The following is a 12,825-nucleotide window of genomic DNA, read 5'->3' as shown; positions in this document are numbered from 1 at the left end:
GAATTTCTCAATTTTTCTTTTCTTCCTTTGTCCATATTCTGTCATAAAAGCCCCGTAAAGGAGCTGTCCTCACTTATGGGACGTAGTTTGACTAGGATAAGGTAAATACTAAAACTAGGATAAATGAACAACTTTCCTTCGAGGTGACTGGGAAGGGTATCAAACTTAAAAAGAAAGAAAAAACACTGCACGTGGAGAACTGGGCTATGATTAACCTTTCTGTGATCATCTGACAGCTGGCAAGTTACTCAAGGTACACCTTCCAAAAAAGTTCAGAATAGGGACCTGGTGAGTGAAACTACTATGGTCTGTGAATATTGTTAATTTTGAGGGTTTGTTACTCTGGTTATTCTGAAAGACATACACTTTATACAAATTTTAAGTATCACTTAATATCTCCCCAAGTCTGTTTTCCTCTTTGTACTGTCTTCACCTTACCTAGGGTAGGTTTACTGACTTACTAAAGCAGTCACTAGTTATTGCTTGGGTTTTTGGGAAGAGAAGATGTTTTGCTAGCATTTCCTGACTTCCTCATTCTTCCCAGTTCTAGACATTTTAGAGATTTAGATTTAGGAAACTGTGGTTACTAACACGGTCCTAGAGTGACCTCTTGCTGCATGGTTTGTACATGAGCCTACAAGCTCAGTCCTGGATGCCAGTGAATCGTCAAGACAGAAACCTCCGTGGGTGTGAAAGGATATGCATTTGTAAATGCATGCATAAAATGAATGACCCAGTTAAGTTAATGAACTTAACTTTTTAACGTTTCCATATTCTGTGAAGCTACTGGCTTTCCCATTATCAAGCAGTAATAGAAGTTTCCCTCTCCAAAATCAATTCTATGAGCTTGTGAAATAATCTATCAATTTGTCCTCTTAGATTCTGATTAAAAAATAACATTTCGCTTTCCTAATAAGATACATTCTGGACATTATATGCAGGACTATTGAATAAGCAAAAGAATTTACATTTGAGGAGTGGCAGAGTTCCCCGTGGGGTCCATGACTTGAAATTCTATGGTATCTGAATTTACTTCCAAAGATGGGTTTATGATGTAAAGAACGGTCTTACTGTTTAAGTCCTTTTGGCTAAATTTCTCGTGGATAAATTCACCTACAAAAAAGAAGTAAATGAGTTTCACTGGTAATCAAACAAAATATTAGGTAAGAGCTGATACAATTTTATGGCTATTTTATTTCAAACTCATCTTTAAAAATAGCCAAAGTATATTTTTTAAAGAAATTAATAAAATGTAACTATCTTAAAATTCAAATTCAGTGAACTTAAATTAGGTTTCCAAATTACTTTGTCTCAGAAATATTGTACCTTAAATATGAAAATAGAGAGGGAGTAGGAAGATATAGTAATAAAATCTAAAATTCTGTGCCATCCTGTTTAGTGACATATTGTGATCATTGTCTTCATAAAGCAGAAATAAGATACAATCCAGAGAAAACTTACACCAAAAAAATTGTTTTTAATGAACTTACATCACCTTGGAATTCATGACAGAAAAAAATGAGTCACAAATATGAATTTGGTCCTGACAATGTGTGTTCCTGTCAATATATTACGATTTGGTTATTGGAAAAAAAGTTGTAAACAATAAACAACTGTGTATCAGTATTTAGTTCTCCCACTCAAGATGAATTTAGGAAAACTCAGCTTCAAACCCTCTTTAGCACCTATATTGATTTATAAACTGCATCTATCAGGAAGCCCTGGGGAGTGTTTACCAAATGGGCCTGCACTTAATTAAATTACTGTCTAGCATTGCCAGCCACTGGGTATTTTAAAATGAGCAATTACAAGGAGTAAGGAAGGCAGTACCTGTTGTTGTATTCTCCAGATGTCCATGTTGGGGGCCTCGTAAAATCTTAAAGATGATCTGATTGCCATCAGTGTCGGGGTCCGATGCCTTCAACACGTGGGAAGTGATGTAAATCCCATAACAACCATTTTTCAGGAGCCCCACTTGAGAAGGGGAATGCAAATGTGTGACGTGGGGGGCTGCTTTGTCCACCTGGTCCACCTGCATGATCAATAATTACACACAGTGTTATACAAAGGCTTCTCATCCCCAAGCAACACAGGGCTTTAATGCTTCAATGATGACAAACGCTCCTGAATTTCAGATTCCTTATTGGTTAATTTCTGCTGAAAACTATCTCATTCACAATATTCTCAGCAAATATCATAGTGCCTGGAAGAGAGGCCAACTTTCTACTGTAAACTTTGACCCAGCTTTATTTATTTGTCCATCGTCTGACTACCCCATTAGGACCTAAACTCCCTGAGGGCAGATACATGTCTTTTTCTCCCCAACTATTCCCTGCACCTGGCACAATGCCCAGCTATAACAGAAGCTCAGGAAATACTTGTTGAATGAATACATTAAAACTGACCCAAGAATTGTATTGCAAACTTAATATTAGTTCTACAGAAGGATTTCCCCTTTTTCCCAGTGTTTGGTGACTTACAGAAGAAAACATGTAAGGGTTTACAAATGCATTGAACATTTTTTTTTGTCATGTCTTTGTTAAGATAGCAAAAACGTTGAGTAGAAATAAAAATACCTCAGTAAAAAAAAGTGAAAGGTGCTTATCTACAGGCACTTGCATATTTGTTTTATTGACAGTGAGAACCGGGTAACTAAACAGGTAGACTCAATCTGTGAAGATTGTGATGGGCAACTACTCCTGAGTGAAAGAGATATATAGTTTCAAACACTACAAAGGGCCTCATTCAGGTATCCTATGGAGCTCAGTCCCTCTTCAAAATGACTCTTATAGGTTACGGAGGGAACATTTTAGGATGAATTAGCACAATTCATCACTGATACCACAAAAGAGGTACAAGGACACTTGTACTTCCCTTCACTCCTAATCATTCCAATTTTAACTTTATTTACCTCAAATGATCCTCTTGTAATTCTACGAAAGAATGTCAATGATAAGATTATATATATTTTTGTGTATGATCAAGTGATAAACTGCTATTCAGCTATTAATAAGAAAAGGAGGCAGGACAAACTAGTAACGAAAAATTCCCACAATTCAACGTTAACTGGTAAAAACCAAACAACAAAACCCAGCGAGTTGCCGAATAGGAGACAACTACAGTACCATTTTTGATCAAAACAAATACATATATATGTTCATACAGACAGAGACAAAATTCTGGGAGCATTTGCACAAACCTGTTCATTTGTCTTGGGATGAGGAAAAATTACCGCTTCTCCTTTGAGTATTTCTGTATGGAATTTTGTAACAACCAAAATTTTCTTTTCCTTTTAAGTTGGCAAGCTGCTTTTTGATTAAAGAACGTAATCATACCTCATGTTGGTAAATGTTTGGAAAAACAGACATTTTTATATTTTGCTGGTACAAATGCAAATTAGTGAAAATTTTCTGGAGATAAATTAGACATATATGTATATTAAAAATGTGCACATACTGTGATCCAAAATTTTCAGTTTTTGAATGCATCCTACAGAAATACATATGTACGCAAATATATATATATGTGGATGTTGACTAAAATATAATTTGTAATAGCAATTAACAAAAAATTCCATAAAACATAAAAGTCCAACAGGGGATTTATAAAACACCTCTGCCTGAGATTGAGTGCCATGCAGCCTTTAAAAATTGTGTTTTCAAGGAAGATTTAATGACATGAGGAAATTTTTATGAGTGGAAACAGGCAATATGCATAATAGTACATATAATATCATCCTTTTTTTATTGCAATAAAAGAATGCAAGGAAGCCACTGACAGCAGTAGGATGATGAAGGGTTATTTTTTTGTCCTTTTCTGTAGTTTATGAATTCTTTACAACAATTATTTTATAAGCTGAAATAGCAACAAACACTTTCAAAAGTTAGTCATTCTCCTCTCCTAAAAAAGTGTGGATAGCACCCTCAGAGCTGTGAGGTTGGGTGGGAGGTGGAGGGTCAAACACTTATCATGGCCATTGGGGGAGAAGCTCCAAGGAAGGATGGTCAATGTCAAGAGAGGACAAATACAAATACTTCAAGCCATGTAAGTAATACTCAAAGTTGGTAAATACTTGAGTATAGGGATTTTTTTTAATGTTATATTTTCCTTAAAAATAAAAGTATTACAAAATGAATAAATGCCTGTTGTGTTCATTTGTTTTTAAAAAATTGTTAATATCTACACTCCGGTTACATGGTCCCCTGTTGTGTCTTCAGTCCTACTTTGTGTTAAAATCTATTCTTGTCTTATTAAATTTCTAGTTTCTTCAAAAGCAGGTCTTTTGGATCAGTATAACAGAAGCATTTTAAAATATTGGAGTATAAGACATTTTTTTAAAAAGGCTACATCCTTATGATCACTTGTGTTGGATTTACTAAAAATCATCTCACACTTGCCTAAACCTTAGAAAGCAGTGATGCTGGTCCTTTCTCCCTCACTCCCACTCCCATTGTCTCCTTTTAAGAAAGATGACAGGAATCATTACACCAAGACTGCAGAATCTTAGTCAGATATCTGGACAAAACTATATTCAAAAAGAAACATGCATAACTATGTTCATAGCAGCACTATTCACAATAGCCAAGACATGGAAACAACCTAAATGTCCATTGACAGATGAATGGATAAAGAAGATGTGGTGTGTGCACACACACACACACACACACACACAATGGAATACTACTCAGTCACAAAGAAGAACGAAATAATGCCATTTGCAGCAACATGGATGCAACCAGAGATTATCATACTAAGTGAAGTAAGTCCGAAAGAGAAAGACAAATACCATATGACATCACTTATATGTGGAATCTAAAATACGACACAAATGAACCTATCTACGAAACAGAATAAGACTCACGGACATAGAGAACAGACTGGTGGTTCCCTAAGGGAGAGGGGCTGGGGGAAGGATGGAGTGGGAGGTTGGGATTAGCAGATGTAAGCTATTATATACAGAATGGATAAACAACAAGTTCTTAACTTGTTAAACAACAAGAGAACAACAATATAGTTCTCTGTGTATAGCACAGAGAACTATATTCAATATTCCATGATAAAGTGTAATGGAAAAGAATATTTTAAAAAAGAAGGAACGTAAATATACATATAACTGAATCACTTTGCTGTACAGCAGTAATTAATACAACACTGTAAATCAACTATACTTCAGTTAAAAAAACGACTGCAGAATCTTGGTCGGATAGACATGATTTCCTACAAAATGAATGTCAGATTAGTGCCTGCTGGTATCAGTTTTGTGTTTAACTCCAGTAGCTTTGCCCTCAGTTAGCCAGGTTGGGACCCTAACAGTAGTGCACCCATGCTTAGTAGACCTATTTGGACCAATTCATCCCTCAGTGGTGGTTGACGTCTTATTGTCTTGCCAGAAAAAGCTCTTAAAAGCAAGAGACTGAGGAGGTCACTCTCCTGCACTGCTGGAGGGGTGAGTCATTTCCTAAACTGTTTGACTTCTTGGCTCAGAGACACCAGGAAGTTCAGGGGAATTGTGGGAGAAAGTTTGAGGCCTTCCTTGTGAGGTTTTTTGTTCGTTTGCTTGCTTGCTTTTTAACACACAAGGCAAGGAAACCCTTGTACTTTTAATGAAAAACCTTTACAACATATATTGAATATTTCCCTATCAGTAAATTCTACAACTTCCAAGAGATAACTCTCCTATGATAACCATGTTCTTTAAGATATTATTGGTGTTGGGAGAAACCTGATTTAAGTTCTGGTACTCTCTTCAAACTGTACCCCCTTTTCCCTCTCTGTTCTGGAGTGTAGTGCGGAACTCTTATGCCTTCACTCAGAATTAGTAACTCCTACAAATTTGCAACCAAATAGACCAGAACATTATTCCAGGTTGGGCAGTACAGTGACATTTCTCTACATTGTGTGGGGGGTCAGGGGTCAAGAAAAAGATATTAACAGACTGAAGAGTGGGATGAAACTAACAACAAGTAAAACATAATTTAAAAAGAAACAGAGTAATTTTACTGTGTACAAAGTACTTCTTACATACTGTACCAATATTACCAACACCTTCTCTTTTCTCCTAGTACATCATAATTTCATTCCACTTTCTGGACCTCCCTCATGCCAAAGATTCATCTTGTAACCACTCCATGTGATCATAATTCCCCACCTTCCTCCTCAGATCCCACCTTAGATAAAGACTGTGATGGTTAATTTGATATGTCACCTCAGCCGGGTTTGATGTCCAGTTGTTTGGTCAAACACCAGCTAGATGCTCCTGTGAAGGTATTTTTTTGTTTTTTAGATGGGACTAGTATTTCAATCAATTGCCTTTGAGTCAAGCAGATTACCCTCTATAATGTGGGTGGGCCTCATGCAATCACTTAAAGGCCTTAAGAGAAGACTGAAGTCTCTTGAAGAGGAAGGAATTCTGCCTCCAAACTGCCTTTGGACTCAAGACTGTAACATCAACTCCTGCTGGAATTTTCAGGCTGCTGGCCTGCGCTGCAGATTTTGGATGTGTCAGACCCCACAATTGCGTGAGCCAATTCCTGAACATAAATCAATTGAATCAATCTTTCCCTTTCTCTTTTTCTCCCCCTCTCTCTCTCATAATCTATATGTATATAAATTATATACATCCTCTTGGTTCTGTTTCTCTGGAGAACTCTAAGACAGAGATGAAAGAGCAAGGGAAAATTATTATTATTTTACATAATCAGAATGTATCCTGAATTAAGAGACAGATTTACATCTTTTTTTGCTGTTGGTGGAAGTGTGTAGAACAGGGTGAACTATATCCAAGGAGACTGGATTCAAGGCTTTGAGAGCCAGAACATACTTGATGTGTTTTGACTAAAAAAGAAACACACATTATGCCCTCCAAGAACCATCGTAACAGTCAACACAACTGTGGCAGCGTAGTACCACAGAAAGGACACAGTATTGGGGATCAAAAAGACTTGAGATATTTATGTGTGTTTGACCAAACTTTTGAACTCCTGACCATCTATAAAATGGAGGTAATAAAACTTAGTTCATTGGATTTTTATAAAAATTAAATGAGATTTATGGAAAGCGGGTCCGACCTACAGTTAACACTCCAAAAATTGTAGCTGCTACCGTTATTATCCCCACCATTAATACATGTGTAATATTGATGCTGCTTCGTAAGTTTCCATGTGTTTACTTGAAAACCATTAAAATGCCAGTAGATAACACAGACCAAAAGGCATCAACATAATAGTGTAGCTAGATGTTGTTACAGGAATCACAAGAGACAGAATATCTGATGTATTTCAGGCAATATGCTAGTACCTCAGATACCTAATCTTATTTAATTCTCACCATAATGTGTAAGGATTGTTTCTCAAAGAAGGCAAAGTAGAATCAGAAGAGTCAAAGAACTCTTTTAAGGTCACACAGCTATTAAAATGTTTAAAACAGAAATTCCAACCTAGGTGTGTCTGACTCCAAAGCCCATGTTCTGTGGTCCTTTCTGTACCACCACTGACTCCAAAGGCCAGTCATTAGCCCGTACACAGGGAGCACAACTGTTCTGTTCATATTAACATGCCTGGTGCCTTCCTTAGTGCCTGGCACACTGTAGAAACACACTACACATTTGAATGAAAGAAGGAAGGAAATAAGCCAACAGTTCTCCTGGAAGTTGTTCTCTCCACATCTCTGGCCAAGGACCATGTATTTGTCATACTTGCCTGGATGGTGAATGAAACAGGTTCTTGCCACCTTCTCCCATCCACAAGAAAGCCTTGGTTTGTCCCATCCGTGGCCACGAAAGTAAAGCGGTCGGTCCGAGAGTGCCCTCCCGAGTGCCTGTAGGTCACATGCCCGCTGTCCACGTCCAGCTGAGTGAAACTGTGTGGAAGCTGCTTTGTCCCCCGCAGGTAGAGCTGGCCGTGTCGTGGAAGCTGGGCCAAAAGGAAGGTGAGGTTCTCCGCTGGAGTGTCAGGGTCGGTCAGCTGAAGGAGGTCAGGGGAGAGGAGACCCGTGGCCCCTTCAGCCAGTCTCAGCCCCTTGTTCCTGGTCACCACGGGTAAGGCTGTGTCCACAGTCTCCAGTGTGATCTCAAACACCCCAGGCTTGGTCTGCAGTCCATTGCTCACGATGAATCTGGCAAAGAGAGGCAAGGTAGCCTTCAACATGGATTCTTGTGTCACCATCTACTGGAATGAAATGATAACAATACACACCTTTACTAAAGGATATGTCGTGTTGGGACGAAAATGAAAACTCAAGGGTGGATCTTTCAGGAGGACACTATTCTATCCATTAAACCAATCACTAGGTAATGCACAAATGGACCATTCTAACTCCCAAAGTATTTTTTCATCAACATTGATGGTAACTCACATGAAGGGGCAGAGTGTGCCAATGATATTTCTCAGGCTTGTCAGTACTTAGTGTAATTCCTTGCCCCAAATAGGAATTTCACATCCTTTCAGATCCACTGCACTAGTTTGAAGAGTACACTCATTTTATATATATAGACTTTTGCAACTGTATTTTTTGGTGAGAATTTAATAAGCTAAACTTTTTTTTTAAACATTTTTATTAGAGTATAATTGCTTTACAATAGTATATTAGTTTCTGCTTTATAACAAAGTGAATCAGCTATACATATACATATACCCCATATCTCCTCCCTCTTGCGTCTCCCTCCCACCCTCCCTATCCCACCCCTCTAGGTGGTCACAAAGCACCGAGCTGATCTCCCTGTGCTATAATAAGCTAAACTCTTAAGACTGATCATCGGAAGCTCATCCAATAAAATGCTGAGTGGGCTAAATTTGGCTAATTCACTCAATTCATGTACTTTTCTTTGAGCTTCCACATTTGCCCCTGACAAGGTATGGGGGAAAGCCATTAGATAACGATTATTCCCCTGCTTTAAAGAAAAGAAAATTAGAGCACAAGGGTTCAGAAACGTGGCAGGAGATCATAAGGCAGGTAGGAGACAGAGCTGGGACCAGGACCCAGGTTTTCTGACCTCACACCTTTTGCTCTTACAGAGTTTTTAATGAATGCTGGTTTAGCAGTCCACAAAGAAAGAGTTGTGGTGCCTGAGTACCACTGCAGACCTACAAAGAGAAAACTGAGATGATACAAATCCAAGGCGAGCAAAATCTTTCTTACAATCGCGGGTTCTGTGATACCATAATGTGCTTCTGATTATATTGATCACTAAATCACATTCCACCCAGCACTGCCAATCTCAAAATTAAACTAATTGAAATGATCTTTAGAACATTTCAACATGTAATTTCTATTTGAAGGACAATGGAGACCATCATGAAATTAAGCCCACAGAATGCACTATTAAAACTCCAACAAGTTAGGAAATCACTACTCAAATGGAACTGACACATTCACCGTAGGCCAAAGAAATGTACTTTGAAATAATCACAGAGTTGTGTCTATTCGTTTTTCTCCATGTACCAGGTGCTTGAAATATTCATGGGGGAGAGAGATACTCTTATATTCCATGGATGTAAACATGTCTAAAACGGTTGCAGTGGCATATAACATTAAATTATATAAGAATTTACTTAGGAGGTTCTTTTTCAAAACTAGAGAAGATATGGGGTTTACCTTTACTTTACTAATCTGACAAATGTGACTACCAAGTTTTTCATTCTTTACAAAAATGTGTGTCTTATCCTCCAGGGTTGGAGGGTTGATGCTTTGCTTTTGAACATGAGGGAACCTGAAACCAGGTTGTGTGGGCGTCATGTAGCAACCAGCCTGCCTGAGGAGAAGGACTCCGGGAAAAAAAGCAGCTGAACAAAAGGTAAAAGATGAGTTTGGCTGATACAGATTTTGCTTTGAAGGCTAGGCTAAAAATTTTGAGCTTTCAAATTATCTAGTTGATAAGACTGCCCACAAGGAAAATAGGATGTGATGCATAGAAATTCTTGTCTCAAAAGTTAAAACTGCTAAGTGAAGTACTACAGATAAAGCACATTTTTGACATTTCACACACCTTGTCTTGTAAAGAATATGACCTGGTTTTGTCCACAGCATTATTTTTACAGTTTGGAAAAGAATACTGAATTAACTTTAGAATTGTAGATTGAGCAAAATCACATAGCTTCCTTAAAACAAAACAATACATTTGGATAAATATATTCTAAGCAAAGAGGGTAATTTCGTTGCTGGATCATGAAGTGTTTGCAAAATTCATTATTTTTTAAAAAAGGAAAAAAAAGCACACCTAGAAAAATATTTGTGTGTGTACTTCAACTTTTTACTTACTAGTCACCTTGACAGTTTCAAAGATCAAGCGATATACATTTTTTAGGTACAAAAATCATGGTCTGTTTCTCAGGGGCAGCTTTTCGTGGAATTATGCCTTTATTCCACTGTTTTCCTGTTAACTTTTTCATGTTTCCTCCCTGGAGCCTATCATCTGACCAGAGGTAAAATAAGGAGACTAGGCATTCCCTCAGGGCCTCCAATTTCTCCTTTTTTCACTTAACCCCTCCAGAAACACGTTTCAGGCTTCCAACTTTGCCCTCTTTCACAATAAAGTGGCTGTCTATTCCCTACCAGATCCCTATATCCACACATGCTCTTGTGGAGAGTTTTAAATTAGCCATTTAGAGTTGAGCAAAAATTTAAGCCAGAGGACATGTATTTCTAGTATTAGCATTAATTGTGGAATTCAAGTCTTTGTGCCCCATTAAAAGCAGGTCAAATACTGGTGGAGAAGGAAAAAGAAGGAAGGGGAGAGGCAGCCCTCAGGGGCAAGGAGGTGAAGGGGGAGGCCCAGCGACTGCCACGGGCTCATCAGAGGCAGTCATTTTGAGTATCAGATTCTGACTTTCTTCCCTGGAGACTGAATTCCAAAATGCCCAACAAGGTCCTCCAAGCTCAGTCTCGAGGCGGCCGCATTTATCCTTGTGTGTGTGACCCGTGTGGGGGGCACTGAAGTTTTCTCCTGATCCAGGTGGTCCATCGCAGACTCCTCCCTGCCTCTGATGGGCATTTGACCATGTCGGAAACCGGCAGCCTGCCATCAGACAGATGGGAATGAGGGCGAGCGGGAGAGGGACCATGTAAGAGTAAGAAATATGTTTACTGAGGCCAGCGTTCCCAGCTGGGACCCCAAGGCAGCTGTCTGCACTGACTGAAAGCTAAGAAGCCAGTGGTGAAAAGGACACAATGTCTCAACAGGACTGGATCACACATATCATTCCACCTTCACCAGTAACAATGCAAACTACTCACAGGCAGAGAACATTATCAGAGAGAGAGAGACAGGGAGGATGGTCATGGTTGGCTTCCCAGTAAAAAAAAAAAAAAGCCTAGCAGAACCAGTGAGACAAGGTCAGTGCTTCGTGTCTACAAAGGTTGACCAGATGATCTTACAAATGCTGCACTACCACCCCCCTCAAAAGAAACCTTCCAAACATATTTTCAAGTTCTAAAACAATAGTGCCATTGCTGTTATGGCATCCACTCCAAGCTTAAGAAGCTGGTGGTATCGAGGGAGCAGCTCCTTCTGTGGGTCCCATTTCCTTTATTACCACCCCCCTCCCTTGAGAAGAGACATAGCCAAGATGACCACTGTCTCATGAAATTTGAGGAATGACTCTTAGATTTGTCTGGGGTGCCTGCCTGGTCTGATTTCACCATTACCATGGTGCTTTCAAGCTTTCTGCATTTCCTGGCAATAGAGTTGGCTGAAGAATCTGCCATCTGTCATGGCATTTAAAAGATAAAAATGGAATCATAAATAGAGCCAGTTCTTCAGGAAAAAAAAAAAAAAAAAAAAAAGTCCAGCCGGCATGTCAAAATGGAGGACATTAGCATGTTCTTTTAGTCCCCGGCTGCTAGCAGCTGAAGTCAGCTTGCTAATCACTTGGTGTCATCTGTCCCAGAATGCGATGCCAAATCTTTCTTCCAGGCCAGCAGCACCAAACAATACAGGAGAAATTTATGATTCACAAAATAGTTTTGCAGAAGGTAAAAATCTGACCATGAAACTCCCCCGTTTAATTAATGCTGCCATAGCTTACATTAAAAAGAGAAGGGGGAAAATTCTCTGCCGCAGAATTTATCTCTTCTACCCAGCCAAATTCCTTGCCAGATTTAACAGCAAGCAACATAAATTTAGGTGATTAGATTGGTTGCATATATTTAATTTTTAAAAAGCACCATAATCACACTTTCATTAAAACAGGCTTTCAGCTTTGGTTGAGCGCCACTTGACAAACAACACAGCAGTCGATGATTGGGTTAGTGAAATGACAAGATTAAAAGGAGGGTCTTCAGCAGATGCTAGGCTCTTCCACTATAAATATGTAAAACTGCTGGCCAAACGTCAGAATGACACATTGAGAAGGTTCCTTCCCACAAGTACAAATTGTCCACAAATTTTTGGTACAACCAGGTATAATGGAAAGACCTCTCCAAAATGAGATCTCAGCCCAAGTTCAGCTCTGATACTTACTTATGTCAATTCAGGTGACTTTCTTTGTCTCTTGGAAACTCAGTTTTCTCATCCATAAAATGGGAGCAAGACACCTCTCTCAAGGTGGTGGCGTAAGGCTTAAGGGAAATGATATACACACAAAAAAGGGTCTAGAACACTGCCTGACGCATTACAGGTGTTCAAGCAATACTAGCTTTCCTAGATATAAATGAAGGGATTGGATTAAATCAATGCTTTTCAACCCTTGTTGTTCGTTTACTGTCTCTCTATGGACCTGTTCCCTAATCTTAAGTCATTCAAACACCATCATCACAATTGTTGCCATTTTCTAGTATTACCTGTACTCTTATTACCTACTGTTTTGTTTTATATCAACTCACTTTTCTGCT

At 38.8% G+C, this 12,825-nt stretch overlaps 1 protein-coding gene across 1 annotated transcript in view; it reads right to left on the bottom strand.

The window, feature by feature from the left end:
• The window catches only part of FREM1 (FRAS1 related extracellular matrix 1), a 153,138-nt gene that overhangs the window by 31,396 nt on the left and 108,917 nt on the right, over positions 1-12,825 (bottom strand). Inside the window, exons 24-26 of the mRNA XM_033858083.2 lie at positions 7,698-8,112; positions 1,831-2,032; positions 969-1,113 (exon numbers count right to left, since the gene is read on the bottom strand). Of these exons, the coding sequence (XP_033713974.1) occupies positions 969-1,113; positions 1,831-2,032; positions 7,698-8,112 (762 nt within the window). The remainder of the gene's footprint in view (positions 1-968; positions 1,114-1,830; positions 2,033-7,697; positions 8,113-12,825) is intronic.

Source organism: Tursiops truncatus, chromosome 6 (assembly GCF_011762595.2).
Source record: "Tursiops truncatus isolate mTurTru1 chromosome 6, mTurTru1.mat.Y, whole genome shotgun sequence".
NCBI classification, from domain to species: Eukaryota; Metazoa; Chordata; class Mammalia; order Artiodactyla; family Delphinidae; genus Tursiops; species Tursiops truncatus.
Note: the sequence above shows the minus strand (reverse complement) of the source record. Positions and strands in the feature narration are given on the sequence as shown.